General features: G+C 42.2%; 1 protein-coding gene across 1 annotated transcript; it reads left to right on the top strand.

Annotated features, from left to right (window-relative positions):
* Positions 1–6,103: 6,103 nt before the first annotated feature.
* On the top strand, positions 6,104–7,576 carry LOC138875096 (uncharacterized). Its single transcript, XM_070153917.1, has 3 exons — positions 6,104–6,279; positions 6,390–6,454; positions 7,332–7,576. The coding sequence occupies exons 1-3, from the start codon at positions 6,104–6,106 to the stop codon at positions 7,574–7,576; spliced, it is 486 nt and encodes a 161-aa protein (XP_070010018.1).
* Positions 7,577–26,436: the final 18,860 nt, after the last annotated feature.

Genomic DNA, 26,436 nt, shown 5'->3' with positions numbered 1-26,436 from the left:
ACTCATGTCTTCCTAAAACCTTGTCTCTTTAACATATGACCTACACATATCTTTTTATATTACCCGCAACCTTTCTTCAACTTGTTTGCACCATAGATTTCCGTGTGTTATTCTAGAATATCAAGCGAGACATCACATTGTCTATAACTCTTCTTTACTCTCTTGATTGGACTTCTCGATACCTAGAAATCATCGACTGGAAGATGACACTGACGACGCCGCAATCAATACTAAATCTCAGCGCTTCTAGCCTTCTATCCGAAGTATTAACTATTCACAACCTTCTGCACTTTGGTATCTCGTACATTGTTCACCTTTACCTTACTTACCTTAAAATATCATCTCACGTTCTTCTATCTCGTTCATAATTTCCCTTCCACATAGGTATAATTCATATTCACAACTTGAAGCTCTACTATAATACTTGCACCTTTGGTGCATACATACTTTGGTGAGAGCTTCATATTGACTTCTTATGAGGCTAGTACTTTTCTAACTAAATTTATCGTAGAGTCATTATAAAATATGGCTACTATATTGTCTCTCTTGTACCTCTGATATTAAGAGTGATCCTGCAATGCTCTCAATCACTATGTCTATTATTTTCTAGGTTCAATAATCAAACTCCTGATTTACTTAGTTGATGTAACTCTTTAGTTTCTTCTTTCCTCTGATCAACCTTTATGCAGGCTTAAGCTATCTTCCGATTTGATGTTCATGGTATCAATTATTACTTATAACCTTTCATAGGCGCTCTGGAATATCCATGATACAATTCTTTAACAATTCAATCCTTTGTCCATGACCTGGGCTTAATTCTTTCTTTTAACTTATACCAAATTCTTCTACAACTGTATGATTGTCAGCATATATGATGCATGGATAATACTCCGAAATCTTAAGTACGTTCACAATATAACTAACTCTGGGTCATTGATTGAATAATTTTATAATGACTCGACTGGTTGTTTTGCTTTCTAGAACCTTATTCCCCTAAATAAGACTTCACATACTTTCTTTTACTGATATATAACATGCGGGGATGGTTAGTTCGGGATTTGAAAGAATTTGGGATGGAATCGGAACACTTTGTTCCTTAAGGTTGGTTTAAAAGGCCAAGTTTGACTTCAGTCAACTTTTTGAGTAAACGAACTCAGAATCCGGATTTGAAGGTTCTAATAGATACGTATGATGATTTTGGACTTGGACGTATGTTCGGATCGGGTTTGGATGACCTGGGAGCGTTTTGACACCTAATAGTGAAAGTTAATTCCTTAAGGATTTTGAAGTTCTTAAATATTTGATTTGGAGCGGGTTTTTCTGTTATCGAGGTCCAAATAGAATTTTGAGACCAGAAATAGTTCCGTATTATCATTTAAGACTTGCACGCAAAATTTGGTGTCAATCCGAGTAGTATAAGTGTGTTTCGGCGCATTGGATGTGAATTGAAAAACTTGAAGTTCATAAATTTGATTCAGTTGGTTTTAGGGGGTGATTCTTAGATTTAGCGTTTCTTCAGGCATTCCGAGAGTTTGAGCGAGTCTGTTTTATGATTTCAAACTTGTCGGTATGTGTGTGCGGGGCCCAGGGGCCCCGAGCATCAATCGGGCAAGGTCGGAGTTGAGTTAGAAAAATTTGGAAAGAGCTGAAGTTACCAGTTGTTGTCATAACTGCACCTGCAGTCGGCCAGACGCAAGTGCGAGACCGTAGGAGTGGTCAAACCTTCGCAGGTGCGGCCCCAAGGGAGGAGCCCAGGAAGCGTAGATGCAGCTCTTTTTCCGCAGAAGCGGAACTGCAGAAGCATCCCCAGACCGCAGATGCGCCCCCCAGCCAACCCAAGCAAGTTTGCAGATGCGGACACTTTCTCGCAGAAGCGAGACCGCAGGTGCAGAAATCACAGAAGGCAGTGATGTGTCATTTTTGACACATTTTATTCAATTGTTGGGCGGTTTGGGAGCTTCCGAAGAGGGAATTTTGGCCTAACATTGTGAGGTAAGTTATTTCTATATAATGTGATTTTAATACATACTTTGAGGGTAGATTATACCCTGTAAATTAGTAAAAATTGTGGGTTTAGATTAAAACCTAAGGTTTTGATAAAAATACGATTTTACAAGGAAATTTGTTATGGAATGAAGTAAAAATCATATATTCTTGATCCTTAGGTTATGAGTAACAACTTCCCTCGAGAATTTCTGGAATCCGAGCATGTGGGCCTGGGGATGGATTTTAGGAAACTTGTATTTAGGGTTGGGAAATTACTTTAATAGTTAGAATATGAATTCTTGAGCTTGTATTGACTAGTTCTTACCTCGTTAGATTAGTTATGGATCATTCATCTCCGAATTGAGGGTTTGATCACGTTCTTGATATTGGAAGTAAGCTTTGGAGCAAGGTGAGTCTCCTTTCTAACCTCGTAATAGGGAAATAAACCCCTAGGTGAATTAAATAAATGTATGTGATTGTCTGTGGGGGCTACGTACGTACGTGGTGACGTGAGTCCATATGTAGCTACTATCATGCTAATTGTCTGGGTAGTTTAGGACCCATATCATGCCATACTTGCAAAAGCTTATATTCTTGCTTGTTAATGAAATCACTTAGGACATATTAGGGATTCAAAATAAATATAAATGAATGTACGCACTTACTTGAGAACTTGTATGAATTTACTTGACTATAAATGTGCCTTTATGTGCCTTCTTGATAACAATTGCTATTTATGGATCGGGCCGATCGCCTCGGTAGAAATAGATGCATCTATGGTTTGCGCCATTCGACCCTCTGGTAGTGCACAGTTACCTGTATGTTGGACCGGGTCGTACGACCTCGGCATAATGTGCGCATGTTATTTATGTGGAATTTGCCCATGAATTACTCTGTTTAAATGCTTTGAAGTGCAAATTATTATATGACATGACTGAAATTGATATATCGTTTTCTCTTTGATTCTAAGATTGTTATTATATTCATGCTAACCATCCTTAGTGTAAGCCTTATATATTACTGATATTGACCTTAGTAAGTGTCAAGTTAACCCCTCGTCACCACTTCTTCGAGGTTAGACTGGATAATTGATGGGTACATGTTATTTATGTACTCATACTATATTTTTGTACTTAATTGTATAGGATCTGAGGCAGGAGCATCTAGTTGTCCCTCCGTCGCGCGTTTCTGATTCCTGATCGAGATCTCACGATGAGCTGCCCCTCCTAAGTCGTTCAGCAGCATACCAGAGTTCTTTTCTTTTGTAGTTTTTATGTATTGTTTATTCTATTTCAGGCAATAGGATAGTGGTATTTTGTATGTTCTACTAGTTGCCCTAGTACTTGTGACACTAGTTCCAAGCATACACTATAGACTATCATTTTGGGGTTGCATTTCTATTGTTATGAAATTGTTGATTATCGATTGGTTTAAATATAAGTTAAGTGAATGTTGGAAATATTTAGATAAAATAATTGAGAACTCACTAACTGTTAGGGTTGGCTTTCCTAACCACGGTGTTGGGCGCCATCACGACCTGAAATGGAATTTAGGTCATGACAACATGGTTTCAGAGAACTAGGTTCACGTAGGTCACACAAGTCATGGGCAAACCTAATAGAGTTTTGCGGATTGGTACAGAGACGTCTATACTTATCTTCGGGTGGCTATAGGGTGCTAGGAAACTACTCTTTATTCATCTTCTATCATTTAGTTGATGGTATACTAAATTTGTTCTTCTATTCTCTCACAGATGGTGAGGATGTGCACAACAAACGTTCTAGACCCCGGAGGAGCTTCTCCCCCCATTTCTAAAGGCTGAGGTAGAGGCTGGGGGAGGGCACTGGCCCAAGGTAGGGGGTGAGGGCATCTTAGGGCTGCTCCAGTTGCACCACCGGTGGATCCTACATGGAATCCTATCATTGAGGAGCATGGTGAGGTGCCCGCAGCTGAGCCTACCCCGGAAGACTTTATGATGGCACCGAGTTTCCAGGAGGTTATGGGCCGTATGTTGCGATTCACGGATACCATGACTCACGCTGGTTTATTTCCAGCGAACCCAGCTATATCTCAGATGGGAGAGGGAGCACTAACTCCTACTTCTCAGGCTCCTAGTTATGTAGCTGCAGTGTATCAAACTTCAGGTGCACTACCCACGGATGGGGCTCAGCCAGTTTCCACAGTAGTACCCGAGCCTAGACCAGCTGCAGATGGCGATCTGCAGAAGTTATTAAATAGATGGACTAGGCAACACCCTCCTATCTTCAGGGGTGGGCTTCATGAGGATGCCCAAGATTTCATTGATAGGTGTAGGGACAAACTGCACAACATAAGGATATTTGGGTCTCATAGGGTTGATTTCACTACTTTCCAAATGGAGGGTAGGGCCCGTAGATGGTGGCAGTCTTATGTTCTTGGCAGGACAGTATGTTCTCCTCCCATTACTTGGGGTCAGTTCACACAGTTATTCTTGGACAGGTATACTCTACCCTCTGAGAGGGAAGAGCTGCGGTATTAGTTTGAGCAGCTTGAGTAGGGTCAGATGTCAGTGACCGACTAGGAGGCGCGGTTTTTTGAGTTATCCCACCATGCACTGATGATACTTCCTACTGATGTAGAGAGGGTGTGGAAGTTCGTTGCAGGGTTGCATTCTGGTATTAGGGCCAACATGGCCCGAGAGGTGGAGATGGGGACTCCTTATCAGCTGGTAGTAGAGATTGCTCGAAGGATTGAGGGCTATAGTCTGAGAGGTAGAGAGCAGATCCAGAAGGACAAGAGGGCTCGATTCTCTAGAGAGTTCTGAGGTGCCCTGTCTAGGGGAAAATGTTAGTTTGGGAAGGGTCAGCCTAGCAGGCTCCCATATTCATCACTACCACCTCCTCGAGGTTCTCTAGCGCGCCCTTATTTCAGCATCATACCAGAGAGTTCTTACCGCCTGCCAGTTATTCAGGGTTCTTCCAGTGGGTATTCAGGTCCCTAGGGTTCTTCTGGATCCTATTTCAGTGCTATAGCTGAGAGTTCATACCATCCACTAGTTATTACGGCTTTTTCCAGTGGGTCTACAGGCCATCAGGGTCAGACATCAGGGCAGCAGGTCACCGCACCGCGGGGTTGTTTTGAATGCGGAGATCTTGGTCATATGAGGATATACTTCCCCAGGCTTCAAGGAAAGGCAGTACAGCAGGGCCACCAGCCCATAAGTATAGTACCAGTTGCCCAGCCGCCCAGAAGAGGAAGACAGACTGGTAGGGGCCATCCTAGAGGTGGAGGCCAAAGAAGGAGAGGCCAGCTAGCTACTGCTCAGTCAGGTGGAGGCCGGTGCTCCAGCCATATTCTATGATTTTCCGGCCATACCAGATGCATTGGCCTCTGATGCCATTATCACATGTATTATTTCCGTCTGCGGTAAGGATGCTTTAGTGTTATTTGATCTAGGGTCTACCTATTCATACATGTCATCTCTGTTTGCTCATTTTCTGGATATTCCTCGTGAGTCCTTGGGTACTCATATTCATGTGTCCATTCACGTGCGTGATTCTGTGGTTGTGGGTCGGATCTACGGGTCTTGTGTGGTCATATTCTATGGTTTTGAGACTAGAGCATACCTCTTGTTGCTTGATATGACCGACTTTGAGGCCATTCTGGGCATGGATTAGTTATCCACATACCATGCCATCCTAGATTTCCATGCCAAGACTGTTACTTTAGCGATACTAGAGTTGCCAAGGTTGGAGTGGAAGGCTTCCTCAGTTAGTACATCTAGTCGGGTGATCTCTTTTCTGAAGGCTCGAAATATGGTCGAAAAGGGTTGTTTGGCTTATCTAGCCTATGTTTGGGACACCACTGCAGAGTCTCTAATGATTGATTCAGTTCCAATAGTTTAGGAGTTTGCCAATGTGTTTTCTTCTGACCTTCCTGGCATGCCACCAGATCGTGATATTGATTTCCGCATTGATTTGGCTCCAGGTACCCAGCCTATATCTATTCCACTGTACTATATGGCTCTGAAAAAGTTGAAGGAGTTGAAGGAGAAGCTTGAGAAGTTGTTAGCAAAATACTAAGTGTGTCACCTTGGAGTGCACCAGTGTTTGTGAAGAAGAAAGATGGGACCATATAGATGTGTATTGATTACCGCCAGTTGAACAAGGCTACCATCAAGAACAAGTACCCGTTGATGTGTATTGATGATTTGTTCGACCAATTTCATGGTGCTAGGGTATTCTCTAAGATCGACTTGAGATCAGGGTATCATCAGTTGAAGATTCGAGACTCAGATGTTTTGAAGATTTCTTTGTATACTAGATATGGCCATTATGAGTGGACTTGATGAATAGGGTGTTCAGGCCTTATATTGATTCATTTTTTATCGTATTCATTGACGACATCTTAATATACTCGCATAGCCTGGGGGAGCACGAGCAGCATTTGAGAGTAGTGCTTCAGACCTTGCGAGAACAAAAACTATATGGTAAGTTCTCTAAGTGTGAGTTTTGGCTAGAGTAAGTGGCATTCTTGAGGCATATTGTGTCAGGAGAGGGTATTAAGGTGGATCCCAAGAAGATTGAGGCAGTTCAGAGTTGGCCACGTCCTACTTCAGTGACCGAGATCAGGAGTTTTTTGGGATTAGCAGGATATTACAGCCGATTTGTGTAGGGTTTTTCATCCATTGCATCACCTCTGCCTAGATTGACCCTAGAAGGATGCTCCTTTGCACTGATCTGATGATTGTGAGATGAGCTTTTAGAAGCTCAAGACAGCTTTGACTACACCACCGGTTCTTGTGTTGCCTTCCGGTTTGAGGATGTATACGGTATATTGTAATTCTTCACATGTCATCTTGGGATGTGTGTTGATACAGGATGGGCAAGTTATAGCATATGCTTTACATCAGCTGAAGATTCATGAGAAGAATTACCATGTGCATGACCTGGAGTTAGCAGCGATTGTTCATGCTCTTAAGATATGGAGGCATTATCTGTATGGGGTGTCATGTGAGGTTTATACTGATCATCATAGCTTGCAGCATTTGTTCAAATAGAGGGATCTCAATTTGAGGTAACGTAGATGGCCGGAGTTACAAAAGGATTATGATATCACCATTCTTTATCATCCGGGCAAGGCAAATGTGGTCGTGGATGCCTTGAGTAGGAAAGCAGAGAGTATGGGTAGCTTGGCGTTCATTTCAGCGGAGGAGAGGCCACTAGCTTTGGACATTCAGTCCTTGGCTAACATACTTGTGAGGTTGGACATCTCAAAGCCCAGCCGAGTCCTCGCGTGTGTTGTTGCTTAGTCTTCACTTTTGGGGTAGATCAAGGCTTGATAGTTCTATGATCTGCATTTGGCAGTTCTTAGAGAGACGGTGCTACAAGGTAGCGACAAGGAGGTTTCTATTGGTGAGGATGGTGTTCTGTGGCTCCAGGGCCACCTATGTGTTCCTAATGTCGATGTCTTAAGGGAGAGGATTCAGGAGGAGATACACAGTTTATGGTATTTTATTCTTCTAAATGCTACAAAGATGTATCATGACCTAAGGCAGCATTATTGGTGGTGGCGAATGAAGAAAGACATAGTTGAGTACGTGGCTAGATGATTGAATTACCATCAGGTTAAGTATGAGCACTAGAGTCCAGGTGGCCTACTTCAGCAGATGCTCATACCTGAGTAGAAATGGGAGCGCATTACTATGGACTTCGTAGTTGGGTTTACAATGGACATTGCGGAAGTTTGATGCAGTTTGGGTCATTTTTGACAGGTTGACCATGTCGGTACACTTCATTCCAGTGGTGACTACTTATACTTCAGAGAGGTTGGCTCAGATCTACATTTGGGAGATAGTTCGGTTGCACGGTGTACCTATTTCCATCATATCAAACAGAGGCCCTCAGTTCACTTCACATTTCTAGAGAGCTATTCAGAGTGAGTTGCGGGCCGTGTGGAGCTCAGCCTAGCATTACATCCTAAGACCGACGGACAGTCGGAGTGGACAGTTCAAATTTTGGAGGACATGCTTAGAGTATGTGTGATTGACTTTGGAGGACAGTGGGATCATTTCTTGCCTTTGGATGAGTTTGCTTAAAAGAACAACTATTAGTCCACCATCGAGATGGCTCTATTTGAGGCTTTATATGGTCGGCGATGTCATTCTCCTATCGAGTAGTTTGAGCCTGGTGAGTTTAAGTTGTATGGTACAGAATTGGTGAGTGATGCCTTGGAAAAGGTGAATTTAAATCAAGAAAGACTTCGCACAGCACAATGCAGACAGAAGATTTATGTGGATCATAAGGTGCATGATGTATCATTCATGGTCAGTGAGAAGGTTCTCTTGAAAGTCTTACCGATGAAGGGTATTATGAGATTCGGGAAGAAGGGCAAGTTGAGCCCAAGGTTTATAGGCCCATTCGAAGTGTTGAGGCGAGTTGGGGAGGTTGCTTATGAGTTTTCTTTACCTCCCAGCCTATCAGGGGTCCATCTAGTTTTTCACGTATCTACGCTTCGGAGGTATCACACTGACTTTTCTTATATATTATACTTCAGTACTATTTAGCTAGATGAGATCTTGGGGTACGAGGAGGAGCCAGTGGCCATTATTGATAGACAGGAGCGCCAGTTGAGATCCAAGAGGATTTCTGTGGTAAAGGTCTAGTGAAGGGGCCAACCAATCGAGGAGGCAACCTGGGAGTCCGAGGAGGACATGCAGAGCTGACATCCGCACTTATTCAGCACTTCAGGTATGAATCTAAACATGTTTGAGAATGAATGTTTGTTTAAGAGGTGGAGAATGTAACGACCCGACTGGTCATTTCACTTTATAGAACCCAGTTCCCCTAAATAAGACTTCCCGTACTTGATTTTACTGATTTATAACTTGCGGGGATGGTTGGTTTGGGATTTGGAAGAGTTTGGGTAGAAATCAGAACACTTGGTTCCTTAAGGTTGGCTTAAAAGGCCAAGTTTGACTTCGGTCAACATTTTGAGTAAATGACCTCGGAATCCATATTTGAAGGTTCCAACATGTTTGTATGATGATTTCGTACTTGGGTGTATCTCCAAATCGGGTTTTGGATTACCCAGGAGAGTTTTGACGATTAATAGTGAAAGTTGATTCCTTAAGGATTTTGAAGTTCTTGTTTGGAGCGGTTTTTTGTGTTATTAATGTCCAAACGGTATTTCAAGAACGAGAATAGTTCTGTATTGTCATTTAAGACTTGCACGCAAAACTTGGTGTCAATCCGAGTAGTATAAGTGTGTTTCGTCGCATTAGATATGAATTGAAGAACTTGAAGTTCATGAGTTTGATTCAATTGGTTTTAGCGTGTGATTCTAAGATTTAGCGTTGCTTTGGGCATTCCAAGGGTTCGAGCGAGTTCGTTTTATGATTTCAAACTTGTCAGTATATTCGGACGGGGCCCCGGGGGCCTTGGGCATCAATCAGGCAAGGCCTGAGTTGAGTTAGAAAATTTTGGAAAGAGCTGAAGCTACAGGTTACTGTCATAACCGCACCTGTGGTCGGCCAGCCGCAGGCCTTGAGTGTCAATCGGGAAAGGCCCGAGTTGAGCTAGAAAATTTTGGAAAGAGCTGAAGCTACAGGTTACTGTCATAACCGCACCTGCGGTCGGCCAGCCGCAGGTGCGAGACTGCAGGAGCGGTCAAACCTTCGCAGGTGCAGCCCCAAGGGAGGAGCCCAGGATCTGCAGATGCGGATCCTTTTCTGCAGAAGCGGAATAGAAAAAGCATCCCTAGACCGCAGATGCGGCCCCCATCCAGCCCAAGCAAATCTGCAGATGCGGACACTTCCTCGCAGAAGTGAGACCGCAGATGCGGAAATCGCAGAAGGCGGTGCCTTCATATAATACAGGAAATGTGTTTGACACATTTCATTCAATTGTTGGGCTATTTGGGAGCTTCCAGAGAGGGGATTTCGGCCTAGCATTGTGAGGTAAATTATTTCTACATAATGTGAGTTTTGCATAGTTTAGGGGTAGATTATAACCTGTAAATTAGTGAAAATTGTCGGTTTAGAGTAAAACCTCGGGTTTTGATAAAAACAAAATTTTACCACGAAATTTGTTATGGAATGAAGTAAAAATCATAAATTCTTGATCCTTAGGTTATGGGCAACAACTTCCCTCGAGAATTTCCGGAATCCGGATTTTAGAAAACTTGTATCTAGGGTTGGGAAATTACTTTAATAGTTAAAATATGAACTTTTGATCTTGTATTGGTTAGTTCTTACCCCGTTTAATTAGTTTTGGATTGTTCGGCTCCGAATTGAGGTTTTGAGCGCGTTCTTGATATTGGAAGTTAGCTTTGGAGCAAGGTGAGTCTCTTTTCTAACCTCATAAGAGGGAAATAAACCCCTAGGTGAATTAAATAAATGTATGTGATTGTCTGTGGGGGCTACGTACGTACGTGGTGATGAGAGTCTGTGCGTAGATACTATCATGCTAATTGTCCGGGTAGTTTAGGACCCGTATCATGCCATACTTGTGAATGCTTGTATTCTTGCTTGTTAATGAGATCACTTAGGACATGTTAGGGATAGAAAATAAATATAAACGAATGTACGCACTTACTTGAGAACTTGTATGAATTTACTTGACTATAAATTCGCCTTTATGTGCCTTCTTGATAACAATTGCTATTTGTGGATCGGGCCGATCGCATCGGTAGAAATAGATGCATTTATGGTTCGCTCCATTCGACCCTATGGTAGTGTACAATTACTTTTATGTTGGACCGGGCCGTACGACCTCGGCATAATGTGCGCATGTTATTTATGTGGAATTTGCCCATGATTTATTCTGTTTAAATGATTTGAAGTGCAAATTATTATATGATATGACTAAAAATGATATATCGCTTTTTCCTTGATTTTGAGATTATTATTATATTCATGCTAACCATGCTTAGTGTAAGCCTTATATATTATTGATATTGACCTTAGTAAGTATCAAGTCGATCCCCTATCACTACTTTTTTTGAGGTTAGACTAGATACTTACTGGGTACATATTGTATATGTACTCATACTATGCTTCTGTACTTAACTGTACAGGATCTGAGGCAAGTGCATCTAGTTAGACCTCTGGTGCGCGTTCCTGATTCCTGATCGAGATCTCACGGTGAGCTGCCCCTCCTTAGGCGTTCAACAGCATATCGGAGTTCTCTTCTTTTGCTGTTGTTATGTACTATTTATTCTGTTCAAGCAGTAGATAGTAGTATTTTGTAGGCTCGCTCATAGGCGCTCGGCCATACTAGGTTCTGTATCTTGGCCAACTAGGCTCTCTCATAGGTGCTCGACCATAGTAGGCTCGCTATATAACATACCATCTGATCAGAAGTTGCCCAATAGGGGCCTCCCATCGATTATAGCTCGATGGTAATGAAAATACTATAATACTGTATAGATACATTCTTTGCTCTCTCGACTGGAAGAAGGAAATACTCAATTGAATATGAAATCCCGATAAGGAGAATACTGTAACTTACGAGACTAGGAGAATATATGTAATTTCTGGAATATGAATTTCTCTTTATGTCTCGTTATCAAACTAATATAATTACGGGATCATGTAAAAATGAAGAAAGGGCTTAACCTTAACATACCTAAGATGATTCAATTGAAAATCCCTCTAACACACATTAATTACGACGAAACATGTAACGGCGGATCCAAGTAGGAAATCCGTATGATATTCTTGAGAAAGATTGTACCGTACTCCCTTAGAATTCGTAAAATCCTGTTGCTATAACATTACGTAGTCTTGTATGATTTTTGTGGCAAAATCACTTTTTTTTTGAATGAGCTGATGACGCTTTCCTTTGAATTTGATCATAATAATATGTTGATTTAATTGATGCATTATGTTTGGAATTACAAAGATCCATTCACGTCTAGTAGGTAACTGCTCAAGCTTTCTTAATGTTTCATCTCCCTTTGTAGCTTTGCCAATTGCATATATGTCATCTCCCACATTTCTACTTTTGCCACAAAATGTAATGACTTAAAGAGTCATTCATGGGATTTAAGGGGTGCTTCCACGTGAATGCCCCCTCACTTATCCAATTATCTATTCCTTTTTTTAATAAATTCATTAATTCCCCCACTAGTCCAATAATTAACTAATTACCCACATAGTTAAGAATTATCTCAAATTACATAAAATACTACTCACTTTTAATACACTTTATACATCTTATTATCATAGTCATATGGTACCTTGTATGGTATTAGTCCATAAATACCGAGTATTTTAGCTCGGGCCGTATTTTATCCCAAAATATCAAATTTCGACGAAATTCATTTTTTTTATTTGCTTACCCTCTCACCTTCACGAATTTACTCATTACTTGTTTGAAATAGCATAATATTTGTAACCTCAAAATAATCTCATTCATGGGCTTGCGTCGATAAACTTACGACGAAACTTTAACGTTCGAAAATGCAGGATGTAACATCTCATTTCCGAGATTTCGTCAATTTATTTCTGGCATACTTCCACGTACGAAAACATGGGGTATAACAATCTCATCCAATATGATTACTCTAGTGAGATGACACGTCAATACCATCTAAAGCCACAACCCATGCAATCCGCGCACCAATAAGCAACAATCCAAATGTACTCAAATCATGAAAAATGACTCAAATGAGAGAGTTGTACCGCAGACTCACCATTACCACCTCAACACGATGCTAAGAACCCATCATGCACCCTAGAACTAGAACACACGAATCTAACCTGAAGGATCATATCCCAACACAACTTCGCTGTAATGTGCGACCCCATCCAAACACTAGTCTACATATATACCTCGAGCCACCCTGCTAAAAATACATACCCATTCGAAATTTGACATCAAGAACCCAAAGTGTATTAACACAACCACAGAGAGCAAATAACATAATTCCACCATCTGAAAGAACATAGCTAATGCGCAATCAATCATGAACTACCTGAATACTCATCTTGCTCAAGTTCCCGCTATAGGCCCAAATAGAATCGGACCATGTGTTCATATAACCAACGAATCATATCTCCTTGTAGCATAAAAGAGTAACTCACAAATAAATCTTGGAACACGAATAAGCTTAACAACAACTAAATGGCACCTCTCTCAACAATAGCAGTTAAGAGTCAACATATCCGACTTGATGCAGAACACACATCCATATTGGGCCTACCAATGAACCCCAAATCAACTCTGGTCACCCATAATAGATGAATAACTCTCTGAAAGTTCACAATGATTGAACCATAGCACATACTATCATCCGACTAGCTTGCCCACATCTTCACAGTCCAAAACCATGTAACAATTTACTCACGAGAACTTCGAGCCTCCAAATCCATAGAATATACGAATCACCATCTCTAATCTCAACTCCATCGCATGAATGTCCACACTCATCCAATTACACAGCCACCCCATGAGAAATACTTCTAAAAATTTCTGTGCCACAAAGCAAAATTTAAATATCAGCAGTCGATCAACTAGGAGAGCACCGCAATACCAATGAAGTATCCATAAATCAAAACACATCGTCCATTCTGAAATGTATACTCTCATCAAGCCATACCAGATAGTGATATCATTAACCTAGTCATCTGAAACTGTCCATGCTGCTTAAGGACTCATGACCCTTCCTTAAAAACTAAATTGTGACCTTACACATGCAAATTTTAACCCTACACAACACATCGCATATACCATGCCATCATACAAAAAATTCGAGAACTTCATAATCCACTCCGAGTCACAAGTAACTGCATACTTAATTAGCTGAGAACTTCCTATTTGATCCCATCCAAGAGAAAATGACTTTAAATCTCATGTTCCTCATGCCAGTAGGAAATATACATCTCTAACCATGGCATAAATCATCAAGAACTCTCTGAATCCCATTTGCACAAAACCAAACCGTCAGGACTGAATCCTTCTAACTCAACAAAACTACGCAAGTCTCCAAAAACCCAAGAGCATTGACATGAAACACCTGTACAAACTCATTACCTCATAATCACCCAAAGAGCTAATCATGTCCCTTACCATGCCGATCCAACCTACTACCATGTTGTCTTATTTATCTGAGTTCCTTCTGAATTACCTTCAAATTGATAGTTCTCCTTGCCATAATACCACAATCCTTAACCCTAAATCACCACATGAGACTCAAGCATAAAACTACACTACCCTAAGGCTCATAATCCATTGAATACTCTCTTAAACATCCTCAAAAGTACCACATTCAAAATACTTACCCTGAAGAGACTTCCTGCGAATCTAAAGCCATTACCTTCACCTTCCTAATACTGATATGTAGAATCCATAATGACATAGAAATGCCACAAGTCTTGACACCCTCCAATATAAACCTCAGTTTCTAGCCAATTACACATCCTAAAGATCCCCGCTTGTTACATATAAGTCTTGAATCCATTAGAACCATTCTCGAGAGTCATCCACTCTACTCAGGTCTCAATCAACTGATCAAATGAACCGAACGACCTACGTCCTATTAGTACAGCAACACCTAAGGAAATAACCCGACCTTAATGCCCCCAGATAAATTTCTGCTCCACACACATTACATCTTTCACCAATAACAACGCAAATCATTCCATGATTCCCATATAATCATAAATCCCAATACAACACTTATCCAGAAATCCCCTCTACTCAAGTCATCCTTGATCTCAACCTTTGCAAGTCATAACTGATTCACCGGTGTACCTCAAATTGAAACTAATACGACACTTTGCCATGCATTCAACTTATCAATAGCAGACTCCTCCACTTGGCTCAAAGCCATAGATCAAAACACACAACAACTCACAATGCCCATACTCTATTACTGCCATAATACCATAGTAAGATTCAACTAGATCCTTTAGTAAGCTCATGCAACACAAACCACCTAGTATTTTAAATCATTTGCAAATCTCGCGTTCACCCTCATAAGAGACAAGCCCATTCTCATAAGTGATCCAAACTCAAATTGCACTATATATGATTCACTGGTAAAAGAGGACTCCAACAACCAACATAGGGATAACAAAAACCTCAGAACACCCCGCAGGAGATAACCCACATGCTTAGACTTAAACTGATATCTCTATATATTTTTCCATAATCATAACTATTATGCAATAACTTAATCCCCCTGAGTCTGAACTCATAACACAATGTGAAGATCTACTCTACTCTAAAACTAAACTACACGAGAGGTCCTTCAACACACCCATAGCTCAAGACCATACATCAAATCAAGATGGAAATCTAGCACAAATAGTTCCTGCTACACCTCAATCAGACCCTTCTCGTCACATTCAAATCACATGAACACATCTCGTAGTCACATCATGCTCATCATGTAGCCATCCATCCATCATTTACACTAATAGGGACACTACCGAACATATAAATCCAAAAGCATGTGCTCACAGAATTGACACATCAGTGCTCGAGCTACAGTTAAAACCCAGCCTCAAGTCCTCAATATCGGCCCATCATCAACAAGCTAAAATCATATCTCGCACCTCAACCATGGAACTCACAAGCCGTCGATGCACAGCGGATACCGAGCACTCATGTGGGCACACGAATGCGTGGAAGGAATCCAAAGAGTTATGCTTTAAGCTGAATCAATGTCGCACGATAAGAATTCAAGAATGTGGAATTTCCTAAAGGTTCTGCGGCCTCTCAAAGTGTGACGACCCAAAGGGTCATCACCTATTTTCTTTCTCATTCAGTGCTTTCGAGGACTTGAAAACCTCATTTTTAGTCACCTTGATTTGTGTGCGTAGTCCAGGCGCGTAGCCGGAAAGATTAAATGTGAAATTCTGTGAAAAATGCTAAATTTTGGTTTTAAAATGAATAAATTTAACTTCGGTCAACATTTTGGGTAAACGGATTCGAACCCGCAATTTCACGGTCCCTGAGGGTCCGTAGAAAAATATGGGACTCGGGCGTATGCCCAGAATCAAAATTTGAGGTCCTGAGCCCGAGAAATGAATTTTTAAAAGAAATTATTTTTCTGAAATTTATTTGGAAATTTGAAATGAAAATGAATTAGAAAGCATTGGTATCGGGCCGATATTTTGGTTCCGGCGCCTGTTACAGGTCTTATATGTAGTTTAAGTGCTTTCTGTTAAATTTGGTTGAAATCGGACGTCATTTGACGTGTTTCGGAACTAAAACTCCAAGTTTGAAAGTTTATGAAGTTTGATGAAAAAGTGATGATTTTGAGATTTGATTCCTCGTTTATGATGTTGTTTTGGTGATTTAATCGCATGGTTAAGTTCATATGAGGTTGTTGAGTTAGTAAATGTGTTTGGTTAGGAACCCCGGGGGCTCGGGTGTGATTCGGATGTGTTTCGGGATGGTTTAGACTTAACAAAAAGTTGCAGAAATAGCAGTTCTGGTGTTCTGATATCTAGTGCTATGCGATCGCATAGGCAATCTCGCGATCACATAATGTAAGTTTCCAGGTGCCCTATTTTTGTTCTATGCGATCGCATTCTTCTTATGCGATCGCAATGCATAAAATCCAAACCTGGAAATGGAGCTCGTTTCTTCTATGCGTTCGCAATACCCTGTCCGCGATCGCAATGACCAACTTCACCTTACCCTATGCGATCGCATTCCCTCATCCGCGATCGCATAGAGCAAATTTGACCAGTTATATTTTTAATTCCAGAACAGTGTAGTTGCGGGATTTTCATAAAAACACACGAACTCTTTCTTCTCCAAGGTCCTTAGGCGTCCACTGAAGCTCTCTTTCACCAATACTTCTTGGGTTAGTAAATTTCAACTCGTTTTCTTCATTGAGGAAAAAGTGTAGAGTTAGGGCTTTTCGATTTTCTTTGATTTAGACCTTGTTTTGGGGTCGAACTTGAAAACAAATTGTATATTCGGGCTCGTGGGGGGAATGGCTTGTATGAATTTGGTTCGAACCTCGTGTTTTGACCAAGTGGGCCCGGAATCGATTTTGGGAATTTTGGGAAGAAAGCTTAGAAATCTATAATTAGGCATTGGGTTTGATTTGTTTTGCTTATATTGATACTATAAGGTCGTTATTTCATAGATTTGATCGAATTGGAGCCGAATTCGAGAGGGAAAGCGGTTGCTGTGGATTGATTTAGCCGTGAAAATTGAGGTAAGTGTTCGGTCTAACTCTAGCTTGAAGGATTAGGAGTTGAGTCATAATTGCTACTTGTTATGTGTTGAGTACGACGTATGGGCATGGTAACGAGTATCAATATGTTGGTGTCGAGCATGACCGTGGGTCTTAAATTGATAATTGAGTATTCTTAATTGATTTTATAAAAAACTTGTTTGATAATCCTTGATACTGAGTATTGGTTTTAATTGTGCTAAGTAGAAATTGAAAATAGGATTGGTTATAGCTGGATCTCCCTTGCCGGGATAGTTGATTTAATATTCTTTTTCCCTTGCCGAGATTATATTGTATTATGTGTTGAAAGAAATGGGAGTGAGTGGTACGCTTACCACAAATGATATTGAAATGGGAGCGAGTGGTACGCCTACCACAAATGATATTGAAATGGGAGCGAGTGGTACGCCTACCACAAATAATATTGAAATGGGAGCGAGTGGTACTCCTACCACAAATTATATTGAAATGGGAGCGAGTGGTACGCCTACCACAAATAATATTGAAATGGGAGCGGGTTGCACGCCTGCAACAAGATGAGTTGAACATGCAAGTTGTCTTATTTCCTTTATTCTGTGTTAGAAGCTAGATTGTAGATGTTTACTCTTTTATCTCTGATATTTTATTTTTATTTGCTATCCCTAGAGCATGTTTTCCCCTCCTCAGTTTACTTGTTATTACCTGCTATTTCTTTTCTGTATATTATGTAACTGCACAGGTTTATCTGGAGTCTGGTCCTAGCCTCATCACTACCTCGCCGGGGTTAGGCCAGACACTTACCAGCAGATGGGGTCGGTTGTGCTGATGCTACACTCTGTGCATCTTTTTGCATAGATCACCATACCAGAGCAAGAACATTTGGACAACAGTAGGAGCATTGGAAGTTGACTTCAGTCCAGAGATTTCCGAGGTAGCCTTGCTGACGTCCGCATGGCCCGGAGTCTCTCTTATCTTTGTTTTTCGTTTGATTTCCTTTGTATCAGATCATACAGTACTATATTTTATTCAGACTTTGTATTTATCATTCTGTAGAAGTTCGTGAGTTAGTGACATTGGGTCCGAGTAGAGGTGTATTTGATCTTCCGCACTTGGTTGCAGTTATTTATGTTTTGAGTCTTCCGCTTTGTATTAATTGTCTCATCTTTATTTATATTGTTGATGTTGTTAAGAGAAGTATCAAATTAATTGGCTTTCCTAGCTCCTATTAGTTGGCGCCATCACGACCCCCGAGGGTGAGAAATCCGGGTCGTGACAAGTTGGTATCAGAGCTCTAGGTTACATAGGTCTCACAACTCATGGACAAGCTTAGTAGAATCTGAGGGATCGGTATGAGATGCCTGTATTTATCCCGCAGAGGCTACTGAGTTAGGAAAACTTCACATTTGTTCTTTCTTGTCATGCGGTTCTGTTTTCCCAATACTGATTGAATTTCGACTCTGTTCTTTCGCAGATGGCAAGATCATGCGCTTCCTCATCTACCACTCAACAGCCCGAGCCCCCAGCAGCAGCTCCTATTAGGGGCAGAGGGCGAGGACGAGGTCATGCTAGAGGCCGAGGCAGGGGCAGAGCTCAGCCCCGAGCAGCAGTTCCAGAGGTGGAGCCTCATGTTTATTATAATGAGGAGGTTCCAGCTCCAGTGGCTCCGGTGGGCCCAGCTCACATCCTAGAGGGTTTCATAGCCACTCCAGTTCTTCAGGACGCTTTGGTCAGATTGGTAGGCCTCAGGGAGAGCGTCACTCGAGTGGGTTTGCTTCCAGTAGCACCAGCCACTTCTCAGGCTGGAGGAGGGGTTCAGACTCCTACTACACTTACTCTGGGGCAGGTAGCTCCCAAGGTTCAAGTTCCAGTGGTTTGGCCAGCTGTGGCAAGACAGCCAGGTATAGTGGCTCAGGCCAGGAATGAGGTCACTTTTTAGGAACCGGCCAATGCGGCCCCGTCATTCAGGCAGATTCAGTGGTACCTCGTCTGGAGGTAGAGATTCTTATGGTAGAGTCCATCCTCCTAGGCCCTTTCAGTCAGCTCTCCAGGTCACTCATGGTACTTCAGGTGGTCATTCAGGTCGACAAGGTCAGCCTCAAATTCTGCAGTTATAGCAATCGTGTGGATGTTATAAGTGTGGTGAGTATGGTCATCTCAGGAGGGCATGTCCGAGGTTGAGGGGTGCTTAGCCGCAGCCGTCAAGGTCTTGCCACGTTTGTGGTGACCCGAGGCACATTGTCAGATTTTTCCCTCGAGCTTCAAGCAGCTCTCAGCATCAGAGTTCTCGTACTAGGATTCAGGCACCAGAGGTTCCACAGCCTACCCAGCCAGCTAAAGGTAGTGGCAAGGGTGTTAGAGGTGGAGGTAGATATCATAGAGGTGGAGCTTAGGCCGCCAGGGGTGGAGGCCAGCATGCAGCAGGTCGTCCCAGAGGGGCAGTTCAGGGTGGTGGGGCTCAACCCCGATGTCATGCTCTCCCAGTCAGGCCAAAGGCTGAGTCTACAAATGCAGTCGTTACAGGTACTATTCTGATTTATGATAGAGATGCTTTAGTGTTATTTGACCCTGGGTCTACGTATTCATATGTGTCATCCTATTTTGAACCCTACTTGGTTATGCTAGTGAGGCCTTGAGTATTCCCGTGTATGTATCTACACTAGTGGGTGATTTTACAGTGGGTGATTGGGTTCATCATTCCTGTGTTGTGGTGTTTAGGGGTCTTGAGACCCGTGTTGATTTGTTGCTCTTAGATAAGGTGGATTTCGACGTTATATTAGGGATGGATTGGTTGTCCCCGTATCATGCGATCTTGGATCGTCATGCCAAGACTATGACTTTAGCCTTACCGGATTTGCCTCGTTTAGAGTGGAGAGGAACTCCTGGTCATACTACCCGTAGTATTATCTCTTATGTGAAGGCTCGGCGCATGGTTGAGAAGGGGTGTTTGGCCTACTTGGCTTATGTTCGTGATTCCAGTGCTGCGATTCCCTCTATTGATTCTATGCCCGTGGTTCGTGAGTTTCCTGAGGTTTTTCCATCAGACTTGCCAGGGATGCCACCCGATAGATATATTTATTTTTACATCGATTTGGCTCCGGGCACTCAGCCCATTTCTATTCCGCTATATCGCATGGCCCCGCCGGTGTTGTTTGTAAAGAAGAAGGATGGTACGATGAGAATGTGCATTGATTACCGGCAATTGAACAAGGTGAAAATTAAGAATAAGTATCCACTGCCGAGGATTGATGATTTGTTCAATCAGCTTCAGGGTGCCAAGGTATTTTAAAAGATTGACTTGAGGTCTGGCTACCATCAGTTGAGGATTAGAGCATCTAATGTCCCTAAGACAGCATTTCGCACCCGGTATGTGCATTATGGGTTTTTGGTCTTGTCATTTGGGTTGACCATTGGCCCAGCAGCGTTTATGGAGTTGATGAACCGAGTGTTCAGACTTTATTTGGATTCGTTCATGATAGTCTTCATTGATGATAATTTTGGATATATTCCCGCAGCCGGGAGGAGCATGAGCAGCATTTAGAGTGGTTTTTCAGACCTTGATGGATAGTCAGTTATATGCTAAGTTCTCGAAGTGCGAGTTCTGGCTGAGCTCAGTTGCATGTCTGGGTCATGTTGTATCAGCAGAGGGTATTCAAGTTGATCCAAAGAAGATTGAGGCAGTCAAGAACTGGCCTAGACCAGCATCAGCCACAGAGATTCAGAGTTTCTTGGGATTGGCAAGCTACTATCATCGGTTCGTGGAGGGGTTCTCATCTATTGCAGCCCCGATGACCAGGTTGACCCAGAAGGGTGCCTAGTTCAGATGGTCGGACGAGTGTGAGGCGAGCTTTCAAAAGCTCAAGACAGCTCTGACTGCGGCACCGGTATTGGTTTTGCCCACAGGTTCAGGGCCTTATACAGTCTATTGTGATGCATCTCGTATTAGACTTGGTGCAATGTTGATGCAGGACGGCAAGGTCATTGCTTATGCTTCGAGGTAGTTGAAGATTCATGAAAAGAATTATCCGATTCATGATCTAGAGTTGGCAGCCTTTATTCATGCATTGAAAATTTGGAGGCATTATCTGTATGGCGTGGCGTATGAGGTGTTCACAGATCATAAAAGTCTTCAGTATTTGTTCAAGCAAAAGGAGTTGAATTTGAGGTAGAGGAGGTGGTTGGAGTTGTTGAAAGATTATGACATCACTATCCTATATCACCTTGGAAAGGCCAACGTGGTGGTCGATGCGTTGAGTAGGAAGTCATCCACATGGGCAGTCGTGCTTATATTCCGGTTAGCCATAGACCGCTTGCTTTGGATGTTCAGGCCTTGGCCAATCGATTTGTGAGGTTGGATATTTCTGAGCCTAGCCGAGTGTTAGCTTGCACAGTCGCTCGTTCTTCATTATTGGAGCGTATCCATGATCGGCAGTTTGATGATCCCCATTTGTGTGTCCTTAGAGACACGGTACATCGTGGAGGTGCCAAGCAGGTTACCTTAGATGATGATGGTGTTTTGAGATTACAGGGGCAAGTTTGTGTGCCCAATGTTGATGGGATTTGAGAGTTGATCTTAGCGGAGGCCCATAGTTCCCGGTATTCTATTTATCGGGGCACCGCGAAGATGTATCAGGATCTGAGGCAGCACTATTGGTGGCGTAGGATGAAGAAGTATATAGTTGCATATGTGGCTCGATGTTTGAACTGTCAGTAGGTTAAGTATGAGCACCAGAGGCCCAGTGGTTTATTTCAGTGGATTGAGCTTCCCGAGTGGAAGTGGGAGAGGATTACCATGGATTTCGTTACTGGACTTCCGATGACTCGGAAGAAGTTTGACGCAGTTTGGGTCATTGTTGATAGGCTGACCAAGTCAGCGCATTTCGTTCCTGTGGTAGTCTCCTATTCATCCGAGAGGTTAGCTGAGATCTATATCGGGGAGATTGTTCGCCTTCATGGTGTGCCGATATCTATCATCTCGGACCGAGGTACGCAATTTACCTCGCATTTCTGGAAAGCAGTCCAGCGAGAGTTAGGCACCCAGGTTGAGTTGAGTACAGCATTTCATCCTCAGACGGACGGGCAATCCGAGCGGGCTATTCAGATATTGGAGGATATGCTCCGAGCTTGTGTCATTGACTTTGGAGGTTCGTAGGACCAGTTCTTGCCTTTAGTAGAGTTTGCCTACTACAACAGCTACTAGTTGAGTATTCAGATGGCTCCTTATGAGGCTTTGTATGGTAGGAGACGTCGATCTCCGGTTGGATGGTTTGAGCCGGGGGAGGCTCGGTTACTGGGTACAGATCTAGTTCAGGAGGCCTTGGATAAGGTCCGGATTTTTCAGGATAGGCTTCGTACAGCTCAATCCAGGCAGAAGACTTATGCAGACCGCAAGGTTTGAGATGTTGCTTTTATGGTTGGTGAGCGAGTATTGCTCCGTGTGTTGCCTATGAAGGGCGTGATGAGATTCGGGAAGAAGGGCAAGCTTAGCCCTAGTTTCATTGGTCCATTTGAGATTCTTGATATAGTGGGAGAGGTGGCTTATAGACTTGCATTGCCACTGAGCTTATCAGCCGTACATCCAGTGTTTCATGTGTCCATGCTTCGGAAATATCACGGCAATCCATCGCACGTGTTAGATTTCAGCACTGTCCAATTGGACAAGGATCTGTCTTATGAGGAGGAGCCGGTGGCTATTCTAGACCAGCAGGTTCGACAGTTGAGGTCGAAGAATTTTCCATCCGTGCGTGTTCAGTGGAGAGGTCAGCCTCCTGAGGCATCGACCTGGGAGTCTGAGTCCGATATGCGGTACCGTAATCCTCATCTATTTCCCGACATAGGTACTTCTTTCTTTTATCCGTTCGAGGACGAACGGTTGTTTTAGAGGTGGAGAATGTGACGAACCAAACAGTCATCACCTATTTTCTTTCTCATTCCATGCTTTCGAGGCCTTAAAAACCCTCATTTTTAGTCGCCTCGATTTGGGTGTGCAGTCCGGGCGCGTAGCGGGAAAGCTTAAATGTGAAATTCTATGAAAAATGCTAAATTTTGGTGTTAAAATGAATAAATTTGACTTCGGTCAATATTTTGGGTAAACGGATCCGGACCCGCGATTTGACGATCCCTGAGAGTCCGTAGAAAAATATGGGACTCGAGCGTATGCCTGGAATAGAAATCCGAGGTCCCGAGCCCGAGAAATGAATTTTTAAAAGAAATTGTTTTTCTGAAATTTATTTGGAAATTTGAAATAAAAATGAATTAGAAAACATTGGTACGGGCCCGTATTTTGGTTCCAGCGCCTGGTACAGGTCTTATATGTGGTTTAAGCGCTTTCTGTGAAATTTGGTTGAAATCGGACGTCATTTGACGTGTTTTGGAACTAAAACTCTAAGTTTGAAAGTTTATGAAGTTTGATAAAAAAGTGATGATTTTGAGGTTTGATTCCTCGTTTATGATGTTGTTTTGGCGATTTATTCGCATGGTTAAGTTCATATGAGGTTGTTGAGTTAGTACATGTGTTTGGTTAGGAGCCCCGAGGTCTCGGGTGTGATTCGGATGTGTTTCGGGATGGTTTAGACTTAAGAAAAAGTTGCACAAATAGCAGTTCTGGTGTTCTGATATCTAGTGCTATGCGATCGCATAGGCAGTCTCGCGATCGCATAATGTAAGTTTCCAGGTGCCCTATTTTTGTTCTATGCTATCGCATTCTTCTTCTGTGATCACAATGCATAAAATCCAAACCTGGAAATGGAGCCCGTTTCTTCTATGCGTTCGCAATACCCTGTCCGGCAATCGCAATGACCAACTTCACCTTACCCTATGCGATCGCATTCCCTCTTCCGTGATAGCATAGGGCAAATCTGCCCAATTATATTTTTAATTCCAGAAAAATGTAGTTGCGGGATTTTCATAAAAACACACGAACTCTTTCTTCTCCAAGGTCCTTAGGCGTCCATTGAAGCTCTCTTTCAAAAATACTTCTTGGGTTAGTAAATTTCAACTCGTTTTCTTCTCCATCATTTATTATTGAATTCCTAAGCTTAAATCATGTAATCTATAGTAGAAATTGGGGGAAAAGTGTAGAGTTAGGGCTTTTCGATTTTCTTTGATTTAGACCTCGTTTTGGGGTCGAACTTGAAAACAAATTGTATATTCGGGCTCATGGGGGAATGGGTGGTATGAATTTGGTTCGAACCTCGTGTTTTGACCAAGCGGGCTCGGGGTCAATTTTTGAAATTTTGGGAAGAAAGCTTAGAGATCTATAATTAGGCATTGGGTTTGATTTGTTTAGCTTATATTGATACTATAAGGTCGTTATTTTATAGATTTGATCGAATTGGAGCTGAATTCGAGAGGGAAAGCGGTCGTTGTGGATTGATTTAGCCGTGGAGTTGAGGTAAGTGTTCGGTCTAACTCTAGTTTGAGGGATTAGGAGTTGAGTCATAATTGCTACTTGTTATGTGTTGAGTACGACGTATGGGCGTGGTGACGAGTATCCATATGTTGGTGTCGAGCATGACCGTGGGTCTTAAATTGATAATTGTGTATTCTTAATTGATTTTATGAAATACTTGTTTGATAAGACTTGATACTGAGTATTGGTTTTAACTGTGCTAAGTAGAAATTGAATAGGATTGGTTATAGCTGGATCTCTCTTGCTGGGATAGTTGATTTAATATTCTTTTTCCCTTACCGGGATTATATTGTGTTATGTGTTGAAAGAAATGGGAGCGAGTGGTACGCCTACCACAAATGATATTGAAATGGGAGCGAGTGGTATGCCTACCATAAATGATATTGAAATGGGAGCGAGTGGTACGCCTACCACAAATGATATTGAAATGGGCGCGAGTGGTACGCCTACCACAAATGAAATTGAAATGGGAGCGAGTGGTACGCCTACCACAAATGATATTGAAATGGGAGCGAGTGGTACGCCTACCACAAATGATATTGAAATGGGAGCGGGTTTCACGCCTGCAACAAGATGAGTTGAACATGAAAGTTGTCTTATTTCCTTTATTCTGTGTTAGAAGCTAGATTGTAGATGTTTACTCTTTTATCTCTGATATTTTTTTTTTATTTGCTATCCCCAGAGCATGTTTTTCCTTCCCCAGTTTACTTGTTATTACCTGCTATTTCTTTGCCGTATATTATGTAACTGCACAGGTTTATTTGGAGTCTGGTCCTAGCCTCGTCACTACCTCGTCGGGGTTAGTCCAGACACTTACCAGCACATGCGGTCGGTTGTGCTGATGCTACACTCTGTGCATCTTTTTGCATAGATCACCATACCAGAGCAGGAGCATTTGGACAACAGTAGGAGCATTGGGAGCTGACTTCAATCCAGAGATTTCCGAGGTAGCCTTGCTGACGTCCGCATGGCCCGGAGTCTCTCTTATCTTTGTTTTTCGTTGGATTTCCTTTGAATCGGATCAGACAGTACTGTATTTTATTCAGACTTTGTATTTTGCATTCTGTAGAAGTTCGTGAGTTAGTGACACCAGGTCCGGGTAGAGGTGAATTTGAGCTTCCGCACTTGGTTGCAGTTATTTATGTTTTGAGTCTTCCGCTGTGTATTAATTGTCTCGTCTTTCTTTATACTGTTGATGTTGTTAAGAGAAGTATCAAATTAATTGGCTTGCCTAGATCCTATTAGTAGGCGCCATCACAACCCCCGAGGGTGGAAAATCCGGGTCGTGACACAAAGATAAGTACAGATGTCTCCATACCGTTCCACAAGACTCTACCAAACCCGATCATGATTTGTGAGACCTATGTAACCTAGGCTCTGATACCAACTTGACACGACCCAAATCTACCATATCGTGATGGTGCTATTTTACCAAAAACAACCCAATATTTCAATTTAAATATTACTTCAAGCTATTTAATTAATAAACTTCGTAAGGTAAATCTGAATAATAAAGTGCGGAAAGAAAATCCCGACATCAGCGTGTCACTAGTCATGAGCATCTACTAAGAACTGTCCGATAATACTAAGACTAATACAGTTGGGAAAATAACTAATAATATCTATAGGAAGATAGGAGGGAGAAGAGCAGGGTTGCGATCGCCATGCAGCTACCTTACTAACTCCAATAGATCCGCGACGGATAAAAATCAACACTCGCTAGCATGTCCAACAGCCCCTAGATCTGCACACAAGGTGCAGGGAGTAATGTGAGTACGCCAACTCAGTAAGTAATAACAGTAAATAAAGACTGAGCAGTAGTGACGAGCAATAAAACATATACATTCCATATCATGAAATCTCAGTAGAATACAGCAGGCTTTTAA

The sequence above is a fragment of the Nicotiana sylvestris genome, chromosome 1 (genome assembly GCF_000393655.2).
Source record: "Nicotiana sylvestris chromosome 1, ASM39365v2, whole genome shotgun sequence".
NCBI lineage: Eukaryota > Viridiplantae > Streptophyta > Magnoliopsida > Solanales > Solanaceae > Nicotiana > Nicotiana sylvestris.
The sequence above is the reverse complement of the archived record's forward strand: the minus strand, read 5'-3'. Positions and strand labels throughout refer to the sequence as shown.

Coding starts and splice junctions, on each gene's coding strand:
- LOC138875096 (XM_070153917.1), top strand. CDS start 6,104: ATGTGTATTGATTACCGCCAGTTGAACAAGGCTACCATCAAGAACAAG. Junction 6,280..6,389: donor GATGTTTTGAAGATTTCTTT/GTATACTAGATA, acceptor ATACTCGCATAG/CCTGGGGGAGCACGAGCAGC. Junction 6,455..7,331: donor GCGAGAACAAAAACTATATG/GTAAGTTCTCTA, acceptor TGCATTTGGCAG/TTCTTAGAGAGACGGTGCTA.